The 24,957-nt window shown below is 37.1% G+C and overlaps 1 protein-coding gene across 1 annotated transcript; it reads right to left on the bottom strand.

The window, feature by feature from the left end:
- Nucleotides 1-1,915: 1,915 nt before the first annotated feature.
- On the bottom strand, nucleotides 1,916-24,711 carry Nt5c1b (5'-nucleotidase, cytosolic IB). Its single transcript, XM_047522146.1, is given in 12 exon segments — nucleotides 1,916-3,126; nucleotides 11,510-11,694; nucleotides 12,109-12,231; nucleotides 14,850-14,979; nucleotides 16,050-16,217; nucleotides 16,389-16,728; nucleotides 16,840-17,006; nucleotides 18,310-18,431; nucleotides 18,914-19,154; nucleotides 19,478-19,567; nucleotides 21,428-21,546; nucleotides 24,657-24,711. Coding segments are annotated over 12 exon segments (2,073 nt in total). The 3' UTR covers nucleotides 1,916-2,793.
- Between the last annotated feature and the right edge of the window lie 246 nt (nucleotides 24,712-24,957).

The following is a 24,957-nucleotide window of genomic DNA, read 5'->3' as shown; positions in this document are numbered from 1 at the left end:
TTCAGTAGGCCTGGGACGGACCTGAGAATGTGCATTTCCGACAGGCTCCCAGGTAATGCAGATGCCAGAGCTGAGCTAGGGTTCTCACTTTGAGAATCACTGGCGAAGGTCATTTTGTTAGCTTTTTATGGCTGTGACCAAAGTTCCTGACAAGAATAACTTAGTGGAGGAAAGATTTGTTTTGGTTCACGGTTTCGGTTGATGATTGGCTGACTCCATTGCTCTGGGCTTGACATGAGGCAGAACATTCATGGCAGCCAGGAAGCAGAGAGAGTGAAAGTGAGGAGCCAGGGACAGAGATAATGTCCAAAGGTATGCCTCAGTCACTTACTTCCTTCAGCCATGTAATCCCTTCAGATTGCAACCCATCAAATAGATCAATCCACTGTTTATGTTACAGCTCTCATAATCTAATCATTTACCTTTGACCTTCTTGCATTGTCTCACACATGAGCTTTTGGGGGATACCTCATATCCAAATCTTATCAACCATGATAGCCTTTGTGCCTGTAGAAAAAGTCATTCTTAAGTGATCTTATCTGTCACTAACAAAGGTACAGTGGGAGAATATGCTAAACATCGAATTTTGAGCAGACCCACTAAAAAATTCTTCCCTTCTGCCTCTACAGAGGGCAAAGTGCTTTTTACACTGTAAAATGCTTCAGAAATGTCAGGGATTAGTAGCACAGGGACCCATCTTTAGTTGTTACTGTTTCTGACTTTAGATTTAGCAGCATTTAAAGACACCATACCTTCATCTACTCACCCGCCCAATAATGTGCAGGTCCTACCTGTGCCCTGTGGAACCCACAGAGAAACAAGATGCCATTTTTGTCTGCAGGGTGCTTCCTAGCTGGTACAGTAATCACCAACCCTCACTGCTGATCTAGTCAAGATTCTTCAGGAGAAGAAAAGAGAAACAAAACCTGTGTAGTTTGAAATAAGCTCCCTAGCTGAATTTAATAAACTATCTTTCACTCCCTTACATTTGAGAAAGATATAACATGCAACTAATAGTCATAATACAAAGAGAACATAGATTCCAGGGGAAGGTGACTTTCTACACACTGAGAATGGAACTTGGAGGTAGGAAGACTGGGTGGTGGGATTCTCCCCACTATGACTGAATTATACAAGGCACCAGGAATAGGAATCAGGAGAGGCAACCCTTGTAAACCTCCTTCTTCCCCCATATGAAACTGCCACTTCAGTGCACAACCCCAACCACATCTCTTTCTTCTTTCTGTACCCTTTTACCTGTCCACATCTTGCCCATCCTTCAAGGTCCATCTCAGTTCTCCCTGACAAGTTCCAGGCTCTGTGGATCTCTCCTTCCTCAATTTTATGTTTGACCCTCACTAGAACTAAGACAAACAGACATCTTTTGTTGACTATTTGAGTTCCCACACTGGACTTCCTCTACTATACTGTTAAGGTTTTAAATTTCCTAAAATTTAAATTTCCAAAATTTAACAGTGTCACAACTAATATATTCTGGATTGATTTTCATCAAATTAGGGAGCAGAGCAAAAGATATGTGACACCTCTGGTTTTCTCAATTAGAGCCAAAGATGGAATCTTAATGTGAGGGAGAAGTAGAGCTGTAGGTAGGCATAGAGAACAGGAAAGAATATGAGAACAAGAGGAGGAAAATAATACTTAGATTTTTCTGTGTAACTGCTGTGTGGCTTGTGCCTGGAACTTAATGGAATGGTCAATACAAAGGCAATGGAAATAATAACAACTCTTATTTGTAATGCTGTATAACAGAGGGGAAAGAGACACATGGCTTTTGAACATCTGAATTTGAATCTTGATCCTATCAGTTATTAGCTCCACATCTTTGGACAAGCTACTTAATATTTTTGAATTTTAAGTTCCTCATTGAAAGAAAAGGAAGGTAATACTACTATATCACAAACATTTAATTTGATAAGAAAATGAGATAATACAAAAATTACCAGCTCACTGTCCCTAACATATGGTATATTATGGTTAATAACCAATCAAGTTTTATTGAAAGTAAACAAAAATTATAACAGAATGACCGAGACCATGATACAACATGTCATGACACATTTTGAAGTGTTGACCCCTCACTCAAATATTGACCCAACTTGCCTGGTCCAAAGCTGGAGTCCTTGAATATGAAGTTCTATAGTTCAGAGGCAATTAGCTCTTTAAGAAAGTTTTAGAGAACCCTTCTCAGGAGGCTCTGTCTAGAACTCATCTTACAAGGTGCCCTGTCATAACAGTCAGCTGTTTTATTTCCAAAGGAACAGTGTCAAAACTGGTATACTCACACATGTAGAGTAATATTTTCATTTTGAATTGGTCTAAAGGCTGGTCATAGAGGCAATGGGATAAAACATTCTAGTTTTCAAGAGTGTAGTTAATGCACATTCTGCCTTTGAAAACCAGAACTCTAGGTGATGATAGGTAACAATTCATTCCATGTACCAACTTCCAAAAATGAGCATTGTTCTGTGAAACTAAGTAAGTTTCTGAAATAGCCCCCTTAATAATCCAAGTATTCAAATTCTGAATTTATCCTGAAGAGTCATCACTGTGGCTTACACAAAGACAGGTGTAATAACACTCAAAAGCATTGACAGAAGTAGCTTGAAGGTAACTTGAGAGTCCAAAATGTTTCCCAAAAAACTGAAGAGAAAACTTTTCCAAAGGAGCTAGTTTTTAGGTCCAATCTTCTAAAGTACCTGATTATTCTAAACATCCAGAGGATGTTTCTGCTGTAATACCAGACTGCCACTGTTGTATTTCTTGTAACCATCTCTAATTGTGGTATTTTTGGCCTGTTCCATAAGGTACATGTGCTGTGATGGTGCCTACTTTCTTTGCCCCTTCAATGTGAAACATCTGGTCATCAAAGAAGATGTGGGGCCGGATCTTCACCAAGATGGGAGCTTTAGGGGCTCCAGCAAGAAAAAGAGCTTCGTCTATCTCTAGACCCCAGCGACGAAGAGTCTTCAGCACCCTGGCACCTGAGCTGGCTGCACTTCGGGCTGTAACCAGGTAGGTCCTGATAGGACAAAGTAACCGTTCATCTTTGGCATAAAACTTCTTTTGTAGTCTGCCTAAATCTTCCAGAAAGCCTTTCAAGGGACCCTGTAAAAGGAACATATGTCACAGCTATAAGCCAGCGAAACAAAGGAAGTGATAAATGAAATAGCAGAGGCTTATAAGGCTAAAACTGACTGCATTTATGTGAGTATATTTCCTCGTGCAACCATCATTGCATTCCTGGAATTAATTTATCATCCAAATCAATATATTTTAACACATGAAAGAAACACTCCATAAATACTCAACCAGGACAATGAACATGAACTATTTATAGTAAACTGTTATAAATGATCATATTCTAAATAAACTTTAGTCGGTTGCCAGAAAGCATTGATTTAATTTTTTTATGAATTTCATATTTTAACTGTAAAAGTATACTCAATGTCTAGTGTAATGTTGTTTTTTAAAATTTTGACCTGAATCCAATGTTGTCTTATAGTTTCTTTATATATTTTCATACCTGCTTTAATTTCCAACACCTAGTTTTGGCTATATTTCTTTTTTTAATATATATATATATTTTTAGTTGTAGGTGTACACAATACCTTTATTTTTATGCAGTGCTGAGGATCAAACTCAGTGCCTCATGAGTGCTATGCAAGCACTCTACCACTGAACCACAACCCCAGCCCCTGCATTTCTTGTATAGAGCATAGAACTGGATTTTGCTATGTGATTGACTCTGAAAGTCTTTTTTTAAAAACAATAGCTGAGTTTTAACCCATTTACATTTATTCATTTTACAAACATACTTGATATGGGTTCTACTTTGTGATTTTTTTTACATTTTCCAAGTCTGAATATTTTAAAAGTTATTCATTAAGTGTCTTTCTCCTTTGTGTGTGTATATATATATATAGTATGTTTTCCTCTGACATTAGAAGTTTTGCATTGTCTTCTACTGATCACTTTTATAACTATAACCTTTTAGGACTCTTAGTCCTCTATTTTTAAAAATTCTTGGTTTATTATTCTTTATAATGATAAATAAAGCAATTAGAGTATTTTTCAATATTTATCTAATCCTCTACTTCTCCATCACGTAATTTTAGTCATTTAATTAATCTTTCTCAGTGTTTACATTTACATTATTAAATATTCCTATATTTTTAGCAATTTCACATTTTTATTCTTTAATTATTATAGCTGAAAACATCACAATAGTTAGTCTTCTGTAGATTTTTTTCCATATTTTTTCTATTTCTCATTGGTTATATAATTCCTGCTGCTAGGACACATAATATTTGCTTACCTCCCAACCCCAGCCACCATTACTTTAGTCCCTACAGATCTTTAAATCTATGGTTAAATAATTCTATGCCCATTTGTGCTTTAGTGCATACAGTCATCCACATGTTGGAAAAAATTTGTCCTACACTACTAGTTTTCTTAAGAAAAATCTTATGGTAATAATCCTTGAGAATTTAGTGTGTTTTTTCAGCTGTTTGGTGGTTTGCTCTGCACTTCAGTGAGCTTTTGGATAGATGTAGAATCCATGATTTATATTTTCTCTCCATAAGCTCTTAAAAGTAGTCTTTTTCCATGAAGCGGTTATTGATAAGTTTGAGGGAAACTGCCCACCAATTATGTTGATTGGTCTCAGTGGGCAGACAGCCCACAGAATTATTCATGTTTGAAGTCAAATCATTTCACTTGGCTATCTCAGTGATGCTGTATTTTCCTATCACACAATGTGAACTTGTATCTCCAATATTTTAATAATTTAACGTATATATTAAAATCTGATACCTCAAGAATGTTTTCTTTCTTTCTTCTTCTTATTTTTTTTTTGTACTGGGGATTAAATCCGGGATGCTTAATCATTGAGCCACATCCCCAGCCCTTTTTTGAATTTTATTTAGAGACAGGGTCTCACTGAATTGCCTAGGGCTGGCTTTGAACTCAAATCCTCCTGTCTCAGCCTCCTGAGCCACTGGGATTACAGGCAACACCTCCATGCCTGGCAAGAATGTTTTCTTGATTTGTATTTTATATAAATTTGCATCTCTACTTAACCACACCTCACCCAACATAATTTCAATGTTTTATTTCAGCAATTCCACTTATGCCTATGTTGGACCTTCATTCTCTGGAATCTTTTTCTTCTAAAATATTATTTTCAATTTTACTCACTTTAGCACATTTTGGCACTCTGCATTTCATATTTTATCATCTCTTTTCCTAATTATTTCATTTCATTTATTCTTTATGATGCTTTTTAAAAGTCATGGCAAGTTTTCACAATCTTCACCTAAACCATGGAAACTTTTTCAAGTGAAAATTCTTCATCTATTATTATTAAATTATGTTATTTTTTGGCCTGCCTTTTTCTTCTGGCATCTTTGCTTGTGTTCTCTTTTTATTACCAGTTCTCTTTTTATTACTTATACCAAAGTAGATGGGTTTTCCTTGAAAAATTGGTGGTTTGGGGGGAAGGTCAGGATGGTATTTTAAGACTGACTTTCTTCACAATTCAAAGGCTCCCTTCTCTATTTTCAGGAAAACTGACTGTTTTCTGGATAGAGGACCTCTTGTATGAATATTTGATTCATTCTGCTTCCTCTGAGGCTGCATATATCAGAAAAAGCAAGTAAATTTAACTTGTAAAGGTGAGAGGCATAATTGAAAAAACTGATTGTTTTTCCTTTTTTTTTTTTTTTTTTTTTTGGCAACAGCAGCAAATTTGGTGGAGCCACGGTGGTCACAGTTTGTCTTTGACATACAGAAGGACACTATTCTCATTACATCTGAATACTTTCCAAAAGGATGAAATTGAAACATTGAATTTATGTAATCATATTCAAACCAGTTAGCTTTTACTTCTCTTTTTGTGTATGTTTTATAATTTATGTATTTGTTCACCACTAAAAGCATGTAATTTATGAATAAAATATGGGGCTATCAGGGAAAGTTATTAAAAATACTTTTTTGAGGAGATGTATGATTTAAAACATTTGGGAATCTGCCTAAGGTGTAAAAAGCTAAAAGGACTATTATGCCCACTGTAATTACAAGAAAAACCCTGACAATCTGAAAGTATTATAACTTCTTGAGTGCATAAGAAAGCTGATATCGAAAGGCAACCAACTGCCATGGAATCTAAGGAAAAAACTGGTGTCCTTCCAAGAAGAGATGGAATGCAATAACTGCCACACCCTTGGCAGAGCATTGAAGGAAGAAATAGCAGACACTGTATAAGCAAGAATGAAAGATTCAGGTAATTTAGAAAACACATTAATAAAGGACCAATATGGACTCATGAGAGAGTACAGAAACCCTGTGATGTACAGACACCATGGACTTGCCTAGGTAGAGTAGGAGAGAGAAGAAAGCCATCCTTGTTGGTACAGCCTTGGAAGAGCAGAGCAGCCACTTTGAGAAATGACTGAAATACTACCTAGTACTTTATATCCCATGGAATAAAAGGCTTCACTACTAGAAGAAGGACTCTAAACATGTTATCCTCCAGGGTTTAAGTAAAGATCTACTATTACTGGGAAAGGGTAAAGGTAAAATCTTCTACCGCTGGAGGAGGCACAAGAATCTATTGTGGACACAGACAATCTTCTTTCCCTGGGGAAAGGCAGGGTCCAGGAGACATCCTTGTCCTTAAAACCCTAGGGAGACAGAAAAGGCAGAGACCAAGAAGCAACAGCTGGGAAGGTAGATGTATGTGAGGCACAGACTCACAGAGAAGGACCAAATCTGAAAGTACAGCAGAAAAATCTCAGGCAAACCAAGCTGCATCTTTAGAACACATTTAATGCCAGAAGAATTTGAAGACTGTGATGCAATGAAGAAAATCATAGCACAATATCTAAAACCAACTTAACTCTTGATTACATGGTTCAATATATAATAATAGTTTCTAGGAGAAGAGGAAGAATGCAAAAATGCTATTCATAAGTCTCCACATTTATACACTACAATTAGTAATATCAAATTTTATGAGACCACAAAAGAATGAACAAAACAAACAGTACAATTCTCTTTCAAGAGAAATTAAAACAGGTTAAACTTAGTGATGACCCAGATGTCATATATATAATAGAAGTAAATGAAGGTGACTATAATTAATATCACAGCATATACTTTAAAGTAGATAACATGCATGAGGAAAAGAGAGTGTCAAAGGGAAATTTTAGAAATAAAAATTACTGTACAGAAATGAAGAATGCTTTCAACGGGCATATTAGTAGACTCAATGTGGCTAAGGAAAGAATGAGTAAACTTGAAGATAGATGAACAGAAATTACCCAGACATTAAAAAAAATGAAGAAAAGCATGGCGGGAAATATAGCAAAACACTGAAATGCTGTAGGACATGGACATGAACACACACACACACACACACACACAGAGTATTTAAATTGCCTAAATAAAATATATACAGAAAATCTTGAAGGCAGTCAGGGAGAAATGCATACATACAGAGGACCATAGATAGAAATCTCAGAAAATTTGTAATCAGAACCTATATAGAATGGCATTAGAAGACAATGGAAAGTCATCCTCAAAGTGCTGAAAGGAAAATATAGTCCAACCCAGAATGCTATGTTGAGTAAAAATAAAATGTTTTCTAAATGAAGGAGAAATCACTTTTCAGGCAAATAAAAACAAGATTCATTACCACCAGATTTTTCCTACATGAAATATGAAATGATGATCATGCAAATATTTAAAAAATAATATGAATATAAAAGACATATTTTTGTCTTATCTTTATTTACTCAAAGATATTTGATTCACAATAAAAGATAGTAACAAGGTACTGAGAATTTGTAGAATAGATAAAATATATGACAACAACACTGCAAAATATGATAGAGTTGCAACCTTGTTGCAAGTTCTTATACTATATATGATGTCATGTAATATTGCCTGGCAGTATATTGTGATTATTTAAAGGTGTGTATTGAATATTCTGGAGTCACCATAAAGGAAAAATACTAAATGAGTTATAAGCCAATAATGGGAATAAAATTGAATCTAAAACACAATGGACTTAGAATCACAAAAGAAAATAAAAAGAAAAAAAAGAAAGAGAAAGAAAACATATGGAAGACATAGAAAAATAAGAAAGAACAGATTTTAATCCAACCATAGAAATGATCACAGTAAACTTAAATATTCTAAACACAACCATTAAAACACAGGATGATCAGATTGTATAAAAACTCACATCAACTATGATATCTACACGAAAAACTTTCTAATTGTATAAAAGCAATTTAAGCATAAAGACATGGGTTGGTTAAAAGTAAAAGTATAGAAAAAATATATTGTACAAACATTAGTTTTAAAAAAGCTGGAGTAAATAGTTGAATATTAGATCAAGGAGTGTAATCATCAAGAAGATAAAATAATCCTAAATATATGGGCATCTCACAACAGAGATTCAATATTCAGGATATGAGAATGGTGAAACTGAGTACATGGATAGATAAATACTCAATTACATCTGAAGACTTCAGTACTGCCTTCTCAATAGTAGATTTTGAAAAAGGAAACAGAAAATCATCGACAATATAAAAAACCCAAGCAATATGAGTCAAAATAGCATGCTTAATCTAAATGACATGTATGGACACTCAAGCCAACAGCAACAACATATTCTTTTTAAGTACACAAGACATACTTAACAAGATACCACATAATCTGGAAATAAAACATACTACAAAAAATTTAAGTAATTAAAATAGAAAATATATTTTCTGACTACAATAGAGTTATACTCCATAACCAACCAATATCTGGAAAAACTCAGAATATTTGACAATTAAATAATCTTCTAAATAACTCATGGATAAGAGTGGAAATCATATATTAAAAAATATCTTAACTACAGCAGTGTATAGAGGAAATCTTATAAGAAATGAAATGAGGTCTCAAATCAGTGACCTCAGTTTCCATATTAAAAATCTTAGAAAAATCTGGTTCATTTTAAAAGATAAAGTAAAATTGATAAATCTCTGATTAGACTGACCAAATAAATCAACAAAAGCAGACACTGTACTAATATCAGAAATGAAAGTGGGAAAAATCACTAAAGAGCCTGCAAAGAATTAAAGAAGATGTAAAAACGTTTATGTTCATAAAAACAAGTGAAATTGATGAATTCCTTAAAAAACACTAATTCATAAACACAGAGAAGAAAGAATTGAACAAAGAAAATATGAATACTAGCTCTGCAGCTATTAAGAAAAGTCCAAGTCCATATAACTTCTCTAGAAAGTTGTACCAAACATTTAAAATAGTTTGCATCACATTTTATGAGATCGGCATTACTCTTTGACCAAAAGTAGATCCAGATATTATAAGAAAACTATAGAACTATATTGTTCATCAACCTGAAGGCCAAAAACAAAACAAAGCAAAAAAAAACAGAAATCTAAATTTTAGCAAGATGGATTCAGTAAAATGTAAAAAGGGCATCATATGACAACCTGAGTTTATATCAACAGTGCAAAACTGCTTTAACATTTAACATGCACCAATGTAATTTACATATCCATAAACTAAAGAAGAGGAACCACATAATTTTCTCAATATATAGAAAAATCTAACAGCCACTTATAAAAACTCAAAAAACTGGCAATGGGAGGTAATTTTCTCAAGTTGACAAAGGGATCTAAAACGAACCTATAGCTAATATGCTTAAGAGTGAAAGAATGATGTTCCCCTAAGGTCAGGGCGAGGAGATTCACTGTCATCACTATCATTGAGCATTGTACTGGATGGACCAGTAAGATAATTAGGCAAGAGACATAAAGAAAAACAAACAACATGGAAAGATAGAAACAAAATTGTCTTCATTCATAGTCATTATTGTTGCCTACTTAGAAAACCTCAAATAATATACAAAAATGTTATGACTAGCAAGGAAATTTAACAAAGTTGCAGGTTTACAAGGTCAGTGTACAAAAATCAATTGTGTGTCTGAATATTATCAATAAATAATTGGACATTTGATTTTGAAAGTACCAATTTATAGTACTGCCAAAACTTACAAAATGCATACGGGTATGAATCTAATAATATATGCAAAACTGTTTTCTGAAACCTATAAAACATTTTGAAAGAAATTTAAAAATTCTAAATAAATGGAGAGATATACGACATCCGTGAACCAAAATACTCAATATTTTTGAGGTATTTATTCTCCCCATATTTATCTATAAATCCAATAAAATTTCTAGCAGGACTCCCTGCCACACACCCCAAAATAGATAAGCAGCTTTTTAAATCTGTATGAAAATGCAAGGGAATCAGTCTATCAAAAACAGTTTTGGAAAAATAAGTCAGAGAACTCATACCATCTGATCTTAAGACCTACCCTAAAACTATGAAAATCAAGATAGTATAGTATTTGCTGAAAAAATGAATACGAATACGTATGTCAAAGGAACAGACCAGAAAACCTTTTCAACAAATAGTGCTTGAACAATCAGTGTATCCATAAGCAGAGAAAATAAACTACAATATTAGCTCAAAGGAGATCATGATTCTAAGACCTAAAACTATAAAACTTCTGTACAACAACAGAGGAGACAAAGCTTTGTGACCTGGATTTAGGCAAACACTTCTTAGCACATTAAAAGTGCAATTTATGAGGACAAATTGAAAAACCCAACTTTATCACATAATTTAAATATCACTTTCCTAATGTAAGGTGACAAAATAGTAAAAACTTTGCAGCTTTTGATTAGTACATTCATAGTTTTATTAATGTAAGCCAAAATAACAATATTTAAGATTATTAAGGTTCAAAGAGAACTGAGAAAAAAAAGGAAAACAATTCCTTGGGAAGAGTCATAGCCTGAAACTGAATGATTTGATGTTTCAATTTCCTTTGGTTCAGAAGCTGTAGGTTTTTTTTCATTTCGTACATTGATTTTAACACTTCAGTTCATGGATGGATTCCTGAAATGTAAATATTTACTTTCAGTTTGATTAGGTATTCATAGTTTGCACTTTTTGAGATTCATTATTTGATTCAGTTCAAACTCTCAGTCTTGCCTATTTTTCTCAATTAATTGATGCCTTTTTTGAGAGATTCAACAAATGTTTACTGATTTACTAGAAATGATCTTACTATTTTGAGAACCTACTATGTGGAAATGGCATATTGGTGGGCAGTGTTTCCTGTGTCATTCATAATTTGGAGGGAATGAACTCATTATCATGGGAAAATCATAGAAATATTTCTAAAAGATAATTAAAAGAATATTAAATTTTAAAAAATTGTCAGCAGTGGATGCTTCAAAGTGAGGAATTCCCAAATGAAAGAGAAAACTGCAAGGATAAAACAGGGAGGAAAGGGACTGCCTAAAATAATTTTAAAAGTCACCACAATGAACAAATATTTATATTTCTCTGTTGGAAAATAAGTAGATCAAAATTAACCAGAGCTCAATGAACCTACCTGAGCAAGCGGCTTATTCTCAAATAGTGTTTCATGTTGAAAAAATTTGTCCAGCCCGTGCTCTTTGGCAATTTGTTCAGACTCATCAGAGAAGAGGACAGCATCCCCATCAAAGGCCACACGGAGCTGTGTGTCACAGTAAGTTGTATCTTTGGCTCCATCAAACATTGTCGCAGAGGCAATACCTGACAGATCATGGGGATCTATTAATACTCTTTGTCGGGTCATGAGTTTTAGTGTCTCCAATAAAACAAAAACAAACCAAAAACCAAAACAAAACAAAATGAAAAGGGAAAAAAAAGGCCCTCCCAGCCTGGGTTCCTCTCTAGCTATTACCTGATGACACACAACTCCTCTCCACCGCCACACAGAACAGAGGCCTATGATTGCCTGTTTCTGTTGGGGTGGGAAGTGCAAAATGGACTGTAGGACAATGACTGAGGAGGTCCACCTCCAGGAAAGTCAGAGTTCTAAAGGACAAGCATAAGGGCTGCCAGGCATGGAAACACCTTGGAAGACCCAAGACACAAGTCACATCATCCTATGTGAATTGTCAGTGCAGAACTCTATGAACTGGAGGGTTAAAGCCAGACTAATACCTTCTTGTATTGCCTCTTGGACTTTTTCAGAATCCGCAGAAAGGTACAAGTTGGTAAGATATGCCTTCAAATAGCCAATGGGGCTTTTTCCACCAGTCAAACAGAAGCGATCAATTAGTAGGCCTATTATTAAGCGAGAAAAACTTTGTTATGACCCAGACTAAAGAAAGAATACTGTAAATCCAAATGAAAGTTACCTTAGGAAGAACTGAGTTCATTTTTAAATCCAAGCGAATTCATTTGTACATCTAAATGAAAGTTACCTTGGAAATAATTGAAGTTTAAAATTACTTTCATAGCATCAATATTGAAAAACTTCTCAGGTATTTCATAAAATAAGGAATAGGGAATGTGTTTTGATGTATTATAGTTTTTTAAGTATTTTCATATAGACCATGCTGGTTTATTCTCATGACAGCATGCCAGATATTATCCTCATCACAGAAAAGGCCATGAAGCAGAAAGTTATCAGTCTAACCCACCGGATAACTTGCATGGGGCAGACTCCAGCTATCTGCCTCTTGTCTAGACTAGAGCAGTTCGCTCTCTCAGTTGCACTGTGACCTCCTTACTTGATGAAAAGGGGTCATTAAATATGGCTCTATTTTAAGAAGTATTTCTTCAGTAGCAATACAATAGTACTAAAGTAATGCCAGGATTTAAACTATTTTCTAAGAACAATAAAACATTTTAAATTGTCATTCTTTTCTGATTTGAAGCTTTTAATTAAATTATTAGCAGACTCAACAGTTATATACTATTAAATGCCTTTCATAACAACAACAATTAAAAACAACACTGCCTGTTGGTGATAAGTTTATAAAATAGGTACCCACCCACTAATACTATGGATAAAAGTATAAATTGATTAATTTGTCTAGAAGGTTAATTTGACAATACCTATTAAGAGCTTTTTGATGTTTAACCTATTGACCTAGGATTCCTTTCTTTCAGGTATTTATCCTAATGAAAAAATGTGAAATTCTGATAAAATTTTATATTAAAAGGTCTTAGCTCAGGGTTATTCATTTTTGTTCTTTGTGGTACTAGGTATTGAACCCAGGCCTTGGCACATGCTAGGCAAGCTCTCTGCCACTGAGCTACATCCCCTACTCAGTTCAGGTTATATATGAAAACAAAACATGTTCAATAATGTGAGTATAGTTAGGTGAAGTATAATGTCATGTGTATGATAAAATATTATATATCTATTCAAAATATTCTGTAGATCTATGAGAAGCTGGTAGTACATACAAAATAAAGCAGGCTATCAGTTGAGTTAGCTGTTTGACATTGTAGGGACAAAGAAGTAGGTGGGAGCCCATCAACAGTGGAGGTGAAGTATGTCTGCTTTCTTGTTAAGAAAATACTTTTACTTTTTCAACATGTGCCAATGTTGGGTGTAAATGACACAAAAGTGGACTCTATAAAGCAATAAATTACTAACTTAATGATCTGGAAAATACTTGGTAACACTAGGTTTTCAGAAGAGGAACATTATTCCCCTTCTCAAGGAGATCACGGTTTCCTGAGGAGCTAGGCATGTAAAAAGTTAATTATAACAAAGACCACAGCAGAGAGAGTAGTAACTAATTCTTTAAGGAGAAAGGCTGTTAGTCTATCAATGTGGTTGCAAGAAAAGGTTGTGCACAATTGGTTCATCAGGAGAATTCATAGTTAAATGACTGATTCCTTATGCTCCCAACTTCAGCAGATTCAGTGTGGTGAGGGATGGATAAACCTATATTAGGTACTAAATCAAATAAGACCATGTGTCTTAAAAATAATAGTTTTTCATTTGTTGAATGATTACTGTATGCCACTCATCTATGCTAAACCTTTTATATACATTTTCTCTTTTCATTTCTTAATACTATGAAGACTACATTTTTAAAAGGCAAAATTTTAAAACTATGTCTCAATAAGATAGCAATCTCATAATTAGGGTAATATAAAATAAAACACAATAATAAACCCAAAATGAACCCAAATAATAAACCCAAAATATATTTTAATTATTTATAGATATTCCCAATTTAAACCTAAGACTTAAGAGTATATAATTTAAAACTGATTTTGATTTAACATACCCACAAGACTGGATCATAAGGTTATCTAAGGATAACCTTAGAAATAAAAGATAGCGGTGCACCAAGTAAAAAGTCAGATAATTTCAAATAAGGAAAATGGAAACTTTAAGAGAAAGTGACACACCGATTGAAATGCTCTGGAAATTAGAGCCAATCAAATTTTCCATGTAAAGGAATCAAGACTCTTTTGCTGATGTGAGTATGAATTTGATGTATGGGAGAGAAAGCAGTCAGGAGAATCAGATCTTAAGAGAGGAAAGGAGAGGTGAAAACCTTTGAACCCTTAACATGTATCTGTGGTGAACAAGAAGTTTGATCAGACAGAGAAAGCTTTTGGGTTGACGGCCCCTTGAAGTCGAGTTCAGAAGTGAAAAACATAAAACAGAGAAATGTATTGCAGGGCCTGGGATTAAGACTTTGAAATTCACACTTGACAAGTTAAGTCCAGAGCTTTGAGCCCAACTCTGTGCTGAAGTTAAAAATGAACATGGCCTTTCTGGTTCTGACATAGGCAAATAAACATTCCTCACGCGGGAGGGGGTGTCAGTATCAAAGACACTGCACTGGTTAGGCCACAGTTTAGCAAAATAACATGGCTTCTCTCTTCCAGAGCTGTGAGTTGGTCTTCCACATGGTATTTATTTTACTTACCATAGTGATTGACGCTGTTTATAAGCCGCACTCCCACTTGGGCATGGTTATTAGTCATCAGTACAATATCAAATAAGTCTTGATCATCAGGATACAGATCTCGGAGTCTAGCGTTGACATGCTGCAGTGCCTGCAGGTTACAAACAAGGATGTAAGAAAAAAGGTGCAGGCAAGGTGGGCCTTGGGAGGCTGGAGAGAAAGCACCTCATCAGGGTCAGATTCAAGTTCTGAAGAGTCTTCAGTGAGAGATTTAGGCTCCTTTTTGGCAAGTTTATAATGTTGATTTCTTAACTTTCCACCTTCCAAACAGGGGACCATTGTTAATGTTCACTGTGTACACAGGTAATGTTTGTTGAAAATTCCTACAACATTTGGTTTACTAGAATTATCTCTGAGGGATAGGTAGAAGGATCAGGCTAACCCTTTTATGCTTTGTTTTAATTTGTGAAATCCACCTTTATGATTTTCTAACCATTATTTTTTGCTGTGAAAAAATATGGAACATTTTGGGAATTTATACATCATTTTGTACAGAGGCCACAGCGATCATCTGTATGTTCCAATTTTACCATACCTACTGCAAGTGAACACGGTCTATTTTTAATTCATGCATCTTTAGGTTTTGGATTTCCACTCATGCTTCTATAACACATCCCTTTGAACACTTTCTACCCACAACTTGTAGAGGTGTCATTTGTTTTTGCACGGGTACTATGTTATTGTGTAATAACTGTGTAAGTTACACAGGGGATCAATCATAAGTGCTATATATTACAGTACACATCCATGTCCCTAAGTGCCAGAAGCATCTTCATTTTCTTAATATTTTATGTTTGTGGCCAGAGTGGCTAACATGACTTTCATCTCACTTTAATAAGGTGTTTTATTTCTACTACTCAGGATTATAAATTCGTTATTGCTTCTTAATAGGGAAGGCAACGTCCCACATCTAGGCCCATAGGCTGAAATCCCATATGTGAAGACCGAAGGTTGATCGGGGCAATAACCATTGGAAGGTGTGTTAAAAATTTTTATGATGTTCTGTTTACTCGAATTAACTCTGGGGGTAGGTAGAGAGAAGGGTCAGGTTCCTAAACCTAGGAATGTGACAAGAGTCGTCCAGGAAATATGGGGGAAACTGGTTGAGTTCCCAAAGGTCGTCCCGGGTCCTCCTCTCGCAGTCCAAGGCCCAGGCAGTACCTTGACAAAGCGGAACGCGGGCCCAGGCGTCAGGATGACATTCTCGTTAGTGAGCTGGTATTCCATGTACTTTTCCAGACCTTCTTCCTCGTAGATTCTCCTGTCGTCCACCATGTTGAAGAGAGCCCGCGATGACACGGCGATGGTGATGGCATTCTTGGGTTTGGGCTGCAAAGAAAAAGAAGGACAGGACGGGAAGAGGTGTCAACAGACAGAGGGACTGCGTAGGAGTGGGCAGGGTGGAAGGAACCCGGACTGACTTCACTATGCAGTGGACAGAGGGAGGCTGCGGGGCTGGAGGAGGCACTGCTGGGGTGCTAGAGGTGGGGGGCCGCTCACCGGCCGGGGGCGTGAGCAGCTGGGGATTTTCTCGTACAGCAGCTTCACAGATGCCCAGTAGGCCTCGTCCACCTCGTCTTCCTCCCGCAGCTTCTGCTGTTGCATTTCTGACATACAGTCGCGATCCATCTGGACCGAGGCAGGGTAGTGCGGACGGCGCTGGGAATAGGACTTCCACTCGGTTGGGGTCGTGCGCGAATATTCCCGCGGCTGCCCGTGCGAGTCTCGAGATTCGCAGCTGCGTGAGTCCCGCGACTGCGAGTTCCGGTTCTCGCGGGTATCACGCCCCAGGCTTTGATTCCAGGCTTCGTTAGGCTCATACTTCTTGCGCCTGCTACCGCTGGACTCTGGCTCCGGGGGCGTGGGAGGATCATATTTCTTGCGCCTGCTGCCGCTGGACTCTGGCTCCGGGGGCGTGGGAGGATCATATTTCTTGCGCATGGTGTTGGACTCTGGCTCCGGGGGCGTGGAAGGTCGCGAGTCGAGTGGCACAACGGGATCAGGCTGCGTTTTGGGCAGGACTGGCGAGGGTTGCGGCGAAGGCTGTGGTGGCGGAGAGGCCTCGTGCTGGCTGGGGGAAGCAGATGAAGTTCGGGAGGTTGTGGAGCTGTTTTGGAGCTGGAGCAAGAAAATTTTTGCCTGGACTCAAGGTTTGATCGAGATCCTTATCCCCATCTCAGCCCAACTCTGGTCAACGAGAGCTGTCCTTTCTGTCTGGTCTAGTCTTAGAGGAGTTAAGGTTCATCTAAGTTCCTTTAAATAGGCCCTAAAGGGGTCAGGAGTTTCTAGTCCCTGGGAATTTCATATTCCTGTTAAATAGACAGACTGCTCATAGCCCCATGGCTTCCCCATCAGTCCTCACAGATGCGTCTGGCAGCACCACCTTTTTGGTTTTGAGTAATTAAGACACAGGTCCTTTTCCTCACCTCAGGCAGCTGGCACACAGTTTGCAGAGTTCTGCCCTTGCCTGCCATGTACACCTGCCCAGAGAGAGGCCTCTGAAAGACCTTGAGTAATAGACCTCGCTGTGCTGCCTCTAGTGATCTCCATCTGCGAGCTGGGCCAGACCTTCCTACCAGAATTCTACCTGGCAGGAGGAGGGCCTCTCTCTCTCCCTATTTGCCATGTGAATAATACAGTGGCTAAATCTGGGGAAGCAAATACCTTCCACTTCCTTTAAGGAACCTGTAGCGGCTCAGTAGCAGAAGATCCTTTTTCTCAATAGGTAGGAACCTTTCTAGAGAAGGAACCCTTCTACTAAGTTGTGCGAGAAGTTATTGCACATCCATATATTATGCAGTTTCTATGATTGTTTCACATGTTCTTGATGAGATTATTGAACCAATCCTGACAGAGATAGATTGGTTATATGAATACATGTGTAAATATATATTCTTGCCAGTGACTTGGTCTTCATTTTCTCTACATCTGAAAATAATCAAATACATATGCATATGTTTTCATACACATATGTATATGTATGTGTATATATACACACATATATATACACACATATACTTTTTCCTATGTGGTCAGGCCTAGTTAAAGGCCCAAAGTGCACACAATCCATTGGGATTAATTTTTTCTTTTTTAACTTTCTATCCCCTCTTCTGAGAGCCACCGGTACTCAGTAAATATTTGTTGAATGAATAAAGGAAGGCAAGAGAAAGTGTGCAGCCTCTTGACATAGAAGCTCTGGGCTGTAATCTGACTTCTACCACTTACTTAATGTGAAACCTTCAGCAAGTTGGTTCTTCAATTTTCTCAAAGATAAAATGGGAGCTTATGAGGGAGTTCTTTTGAGAGTTAAATTAGCTAAAAGGCCTGAAGTACAGAGGACAGGGCATGGCAGGTAGAAAGCCTCAACAGATGTAAACCATTATTGTTTTTATCCCCTCCCCCCTTTCATCTCTAATTCTACCTTAAGACTGGTGTTCCTGCTTCTGGATTCCTCTGCTGATGGAGGCTTGTTGGAATTCCGTGATGTCCGGGACCACTGATTTCGTACAATGTTTCCTCGAGAGTCTGACTTCTGCAATAATTCTTGGGATCCCTAAAGGAGAGAAGAGAGCCGGGGTATGATTCCCCACCACCTAGTCCTTCTTTGCATATACCTACAGAATAGTCATATCAGGCTAAAAATAACAGCAACCATTGAAAAGGCTCCTGGCCTCTGTGACCTTTAATTCAACCTATGTCCTGTGCACTGCTGTAGCTCTGGCAGAACCCTAACTTCTGTGTGAAGTGTGAGCTACCAAGAAACAAGTCTGGTAGCCTCCTATTTTTTCAACCATGATCCCCCTTCTATATTACTTAGTAGAGCTGATGATCTTTCCTCCATTTCCCCCACTTTCTTTCCTAATGATAAGCCTAAAGTAGGTATGACAAAGACTACCTGCCATTTTTGCCTGACTATAGCTGGTGCCTAACCAAGACTGCAGGGCAGTCTACAAGGGCATAAAGCCCTCTGGCCTTCCTATCGGGGAGACCATGGAGAGGCAAGTGGAAGAGTTTCTGTTCCCCACATCCTTCCCCTCCCCAGTTTGCCTGGGGCTCCCCTCCCAAATCAGTGATGCAATCTCTGCTCACCCTGATCATGGTGATCTGCCGGCCCTGATCCTCCCACAACAGGCACATGTGAATATAAATACGTATTGTGCGGCAGGGGCTAGTTCCCTCAACTGCACAAAGGCAGCGTCTACACGGCGGGTGACCCCACGTGGGGCAACATCTCAGCGGGTGATTCGGATATTCTGCATGCCTCATCTGAAAGATTGTGCAGAAAATGATCAATGTGATGGCCAGACTCCCCTTCCCTCCCTGATCTGACAGAGGCCAGTCTCCTGTCTGCTGAGTGGAGGGGGCTAGACCACGGATTCTGCGTGAACTGCTGGATGTGGACTGTAGGGGAAGATGGGGCTCAGCGTCTCCTCAGTTTGTGCTTAACTTCCGCAGGAAGACATTACTTATCCATTACTACAGATCTCAGCAGCTCAGTCTTCTCTCCCAGAATTCCCCTGCCCCTTGTTATCTGCCACTGCGCTTTCTGCTCCTTGTTTTCCTCAAAGGTGCTACAGAGGTCAGCTCACCTGATTACTTAGCCGGACTCCCGACTTTTCAGTTTCCTTTCTTTTTTCTCCTTCTAGACTCTCTTTTGATTGCCTGATCCCATTCTCATTCTTAATATAAAAACAAAGAATGTTTATTAATTTTTAAGTTCAGGGGCATTAGAAACTTTGGATTTGGGCATAAAGGATAAATAAAACGATTTTTCTCTTTGCTAATATAAAACTATGAACTTTCGACCTAATGTTTTCCCCAGTCTAACAAGCCTGGATAAAAATAAATATAAATAAGAGTTGCACAAACAATTTTCATATAAATTTGTGGTTCATAGGTTTGAGATATTGAAGCATTTATCATTTAATTATACTCACATGGGAAATGCTGTGGGAGGATTTTCGAGGGTTTAGCAGAGCTTGGATTTAAATATGACCTTGTTTGTACAGAATAACTGTTTTTTCCCCCTTCATTTCCTCTGAAATTTGCTCCTTATGGAACTTTTCCCTTTGCCATATAGAATTGAAACTTTCCCTATTTATTCTCTTTTTTTTTTAATGATAAGATTCTCTTTTATTTCCTTGAATATATTAGTAATAGCTAATACTTTTTTGTTTTTATATTTTTGTGCTTTGTAATTTTACATAATATGGGATATGTTATGGCATTGGTAGGTGCACAGAGCATAATTTAACCACTCTCCCTCCATTACATCCTTCCTGTTTGCTTTTTTAATTACCCAAGTGCCAGAGTTCTGTGTATCTGAGCCTCAACCATATTATTATGAGCCTTACAAATGAGGACTTTCACTCCATAAATATTTATTACAGGCATTTTCTATTCTTACTGTCAAATTACTTTCAGCATTTAGAGCAAAAAAAAATTCTTATTAACAAACTAATAGGGGAAAACCACATGGGAGACAAGAAGGCAACTCACTCTATGGAAACCTATTCAAACATTCATGTCTTCATTTTCCATCGGGTGAGAAACTTATTACCTGTTTTTATTGTTTCATAGTAATTCAGTAGCATCAATGTGATCAAGATTAGTGTCATTTTTCTGTTTAAGGAACTGAACTTGTAGATCAGACCTAGGTCATCCAAGAGCTGCCTTTGTTCACCCGCTCATGCTGCATCTTACACCAGGAATGTGCCATCGGTGTTAATTGAATAAGAATTTGACCTCAGAGAATGACTTAGCTGCATGGCTCTCAAACTAATCCCAAAATCTTTCCATCACTACTGCCATATCAGTCACCATAATGTCCTATCATTTCTAACTCCAAAAGATATTTTCAATCCTCATCTCTCTTTCTATTATTACTTTACTGCAGACTTTATATCATATTCTTAGATTATGGCCTTTGAACAGGTTTCATGACCTCAAATCCTTCCCACTTCTAAATCTGTCAAGCTTATTATAAAATGTGAATCTAATTCTGCTTAATTCCTGAGAAACACTTATTCACTTGGTTAGACTTCAGGAACCTCTGAGGAGCTCCTGTTCCTCTCCAACTTGCACAACTCTTTCAGGTCCTACAGACGCCAAGTGACCTGTGTTTGCCCACATACCCTCTCTCTTTGTAACTCCCTCTTCCTTTAGTAGTCTTCAAAACAGCTCAGCATGGCCTGGGGGCAGATCCCAGAGGGAAACTTTCGTCTGTGCTGCCTGTGTCTTTTGTCCAAACTTTACTTGGCACTGAATTATTTTTTATGTTTCTTCTCTGCTCTTCTATGCTGTGCATTCATCAGAGACAGACATTGGGCGTTTACTTCTTAACACATAAGAGCCTGTGCTCAAAAATGGTGACTTACTGAATTGAGTTAGACTATAAGTGTTAATCTATCCCCCCGACTCTGTGCAGCCATTATCTGAAATTATTTGTCTTCTGCAGGGCATTCCCTGAGGTAAAGATTAGATTAATATTTGCATTTCCTCAGCTTATTGGTAAGATTCTAGGCATTTGGTTCACTCACCTTCTTTCTCGGTTTCAAAGATGTTTGACTCATGTCTTTAACTTGAAATTCTTTTGTTGTTATGCAGGTTTTTGTCTCTCCAGCTCCATTTCTTATGGCTTCCCATGCTCGGTCTAACTCTGCATTTAGAATGTCAAATTTGTGACATCACATGTGGTTCCATAGTAACAAACTGACTCTGTGCAGACATAACTACACTTTAAAAAAAAAAAATTGTGCAATGATGTTTCTTCATATTTGAATACATCCCATCATAACCATTGTCTGTGTTTTTAGGAAATTGATGTCTAAACATTGTTAAAATGTGTAATATTTAACATTATCATTTCTGCCACTTCCCTCTTTTTAAATATTTTCAGTATTATTCTGTCATCATCGCAATCCTATCTGTAGATGTACATTTTCTGATTCTGTCAAAATGAATATCAGGCTCATTTGTGAACCTGATCATTTATCGTTGTTCACCTTGCCAGACTCTGGAGAACTTTTTGCAGATCTGAAGGCTATTTTTAACAGTTGCTGTTTTGTTCTAGATGCGAAGTCTAGAACTGAGCCTAGCTTTAGTGTTTGGTGTTTCTTTTGCCTGTTGAGGAAGCCCCTGTAAGCTCTTTCATATGTCTGGACACAGATTAGAATGTTGCCCGCGCTGCCTTGCCTGATGTTAACCCCAGCCTTAACCCTCGAAACACATTTGTTCCTACCATGCACATGTAGGAGAATAGGTCAATGGCAGCTCCCAGCTCTGGTTTAGAGTGTCCAACAGTGTTTTGCATTTTTACCGTTCTGATTTTGTCTTCACCCAAACTTTCAATAAGAGATATGTTCTGTGTCAAGCTGAGCTGTTGAAACTATCAAGAACTAAGGGAGATTCTGACCTTCATAATGGGTATTATTGATAACCAAGTATGAATATCAGAAGTTCTTGAAAGTGATTTTTAGTTAGCAAAACATGCAGACTCTAGGTTAGACCACCAGAGTTTGAATCCTTTCTTGTATCACACCTCAGCCCCTCATCTCACTGAGATCCTGGTTAAGATGATCAATTTTCTTACATCTCAATTCCCTAACTATAACATGGAGATAATGGCATAAACATCAAAAGGTTATTGTGATGGTTGAAATATTATAAAGTACTCAAGACAGTGATTGGCATTCATAAGTAATTAACAACTATTAGCGACTTCATTCATAAGTTTTGCTAGCAGCTCTATAACAGTGTTCAGATAGAAGGTCTTTAGATATTATAATCTCCACTGCAATCTAGTTGTAGGACTATAAATTTAAAAATACTTGCTGTTCATAGAGATCTATGAACAATCAAATATCAGTTTGATGCTTCCTCCCATCTCCTAAACTCTAGCCTCTGTGGTACACAGAGTAGGGTACCCACCTGGGAAGGGGAAAGGCACTGGAAAAGCCATTAGGAACCCAGAGTGAAGAGCTCTCACATGTACCTTCTACAAAATAAAGGTGGAAGATTTTGCAGAGATGAGGGCTTAGGAATGGTCCTTCTAAACAACATTGAAGATTGACTTTTGCTTCTGATTTCTTCTCTTGTTCCTCCAATTAATTCAGCATTCATATATTCAGTAAATTCCTTGGCTATTGGTCCTTTCCTGTATCACACAACTGAGAAAAGGATAGGAGCCTAATGATCATTTTTAATTATTTCATGAATTGAAATGTAAATATACAATGATGCTGTTTTGTTCTGAGTGCTGAAGGTGAAATTAAAGAATTGTTGTAAGCCTTTTTTGCATATTTCCTAATTTGTTTTCCTTTATTATCTTCTAATTCTTAACTTTGTTGTTGAGCATGGAAAACTCTGGATTCATGTAGGTAGAGTAGTTTTGATTTGGTTTGGATGCTGTTTTCCATAATTTCAACCTTGGCAGTAATGGAAAGGAACCATGCTCTAATGACATTGTTGTGTGACACTCCCAGATCCCACTGCAGTGGGTTTTATAATTTTATTATCATTGACCTACTTGTGAAAAAAATTTTTAAAGAGTCCTTAAAAAGGATTTGAAAGATATATTAGAAAATCAAAAGCATAAAGAGGTCTAGATTGGCACTCTTCATTTATTTTCGTTAAACCTTTTTTGATTCTTGCTGTGGTTACTGAGAGGATGTACTCATACCTTTGACAGTGCTGAGAGGGTACTACAAAATGATCTGGGCCATGATTTCCACTTCCCTTCTTTCTTATTTTTCTAGGAAATAATGACGTTATTTAAAATTTCCAGAGATACTAGTAGCCTCCTCTTTACCCTGGAACTTTTCAAAACTTGGGGTACAGCTTGAGTAATACAACTAGGTGTCAGTACCCTGAGAAGACCTCAAAAGATCTTTTTTCTTTACCATGGTTACCTGTTCTCTCCTAGTCTGTAGAAATAATTATTGTGAGATTGGCTCTGTTACCTTCACAGATTTTCTATCCTGAGGCTACTCCATCTGTTGAGTCTAAGGATACAAAAGTTACTAAGATGTCACATTGTTGACAATATGTATTGATATGTGGATAGAAACTTAGTAAAAATTAGAGTCCAAAATAAAGAAGTGTCAGTGAACTCACTATACTAACATAGTCATTATTAGAATTATAATCTTCCAATTATTTTCATTTTTTGTCTGAAGTTTAACTTCTTTGTAAAATATTGATAAAATTATATCACATATACAAGTCAGTATCCTGATTTTTCCTATATAGTATGAAGCATATTTTCCATGCTATTACTTGTTTTGAGTAATCATAATTTTTAATGACTCCATAATGTTAAGGAGTAGACACCCAATAATTTACAAAGGATTTTCTTATGGTAATAATTTACATAAGCATTTTTTGAATCTTTGGAGTATCTCCACATTTTTGCTATTGTAAATAATAGTTTCCTCATTTATTTAGCCATAGTGAAACTTCCTTAACATAAAATCTGTTTCTACAGTGACTACTATGATTAAGCATGTAATTGGATGATCTCCAATTTGGTATATCCAACTCTGCACTCTTTAATTTTAACCTTCCCAATCTATTTTCAATTTCAATAAATGATACCTATTCACCCAGTTTTTTAGCTATCTACTTTGGAGTCATAACATGTTAGATTCTTCTCTTTTTATCACACCCTGTAATCAGTTCTTGGGCTGCTCAAGTGTGCTCCATTTCCACAGATAACCATGTTCAGCCCCCAAGCACTGTGCAAACCACTGCCAACCCTGTCCTACTCACCACCAGCTCTCCCTGGACAGCTGCAGTAGGCAGCTAACTGCTCTTCCTTATCCATTGTTTCTGGTCTATACTCAACAACAAAAGCACTCCTGTAAAAATGGAAATAGGAACATACTCAATTCCCTCCCATTCCTCCAAATAAAATAAAATAAAATCCAGCATCCCTTCCATGCTGTTCCTGATCTCATCCCCCACCACTGCTCCTTCCCTCACTGTCCAGCCATCTGGGCTAAGAAAGTTTTCATCTCAAGACTTATAAACTTGCTGCTCCATCTGCTAAAGTTTCTTGTGTATTTTCTTT

This window comes from Sciurus carolinensis, chromosome 13, assembly GCF_902686445.1.
Source record: "Sciurus carolinensis chromosome 13, mSciCar1.2, whole genome shotgun sequence".
NCBI classification, from domain to species: domain Eukaryota; kingdom Metazoa; phylum Chordata; class Mammalia; order Rodentia; family Sciuridae; genus Sciurus; species Sciurus carolinensis.
The sequence above is the reverse complement of the archived record's forward strand: the minus strand, read 5'-3'. Positions and strand labels throughout refer to the sequence as shown.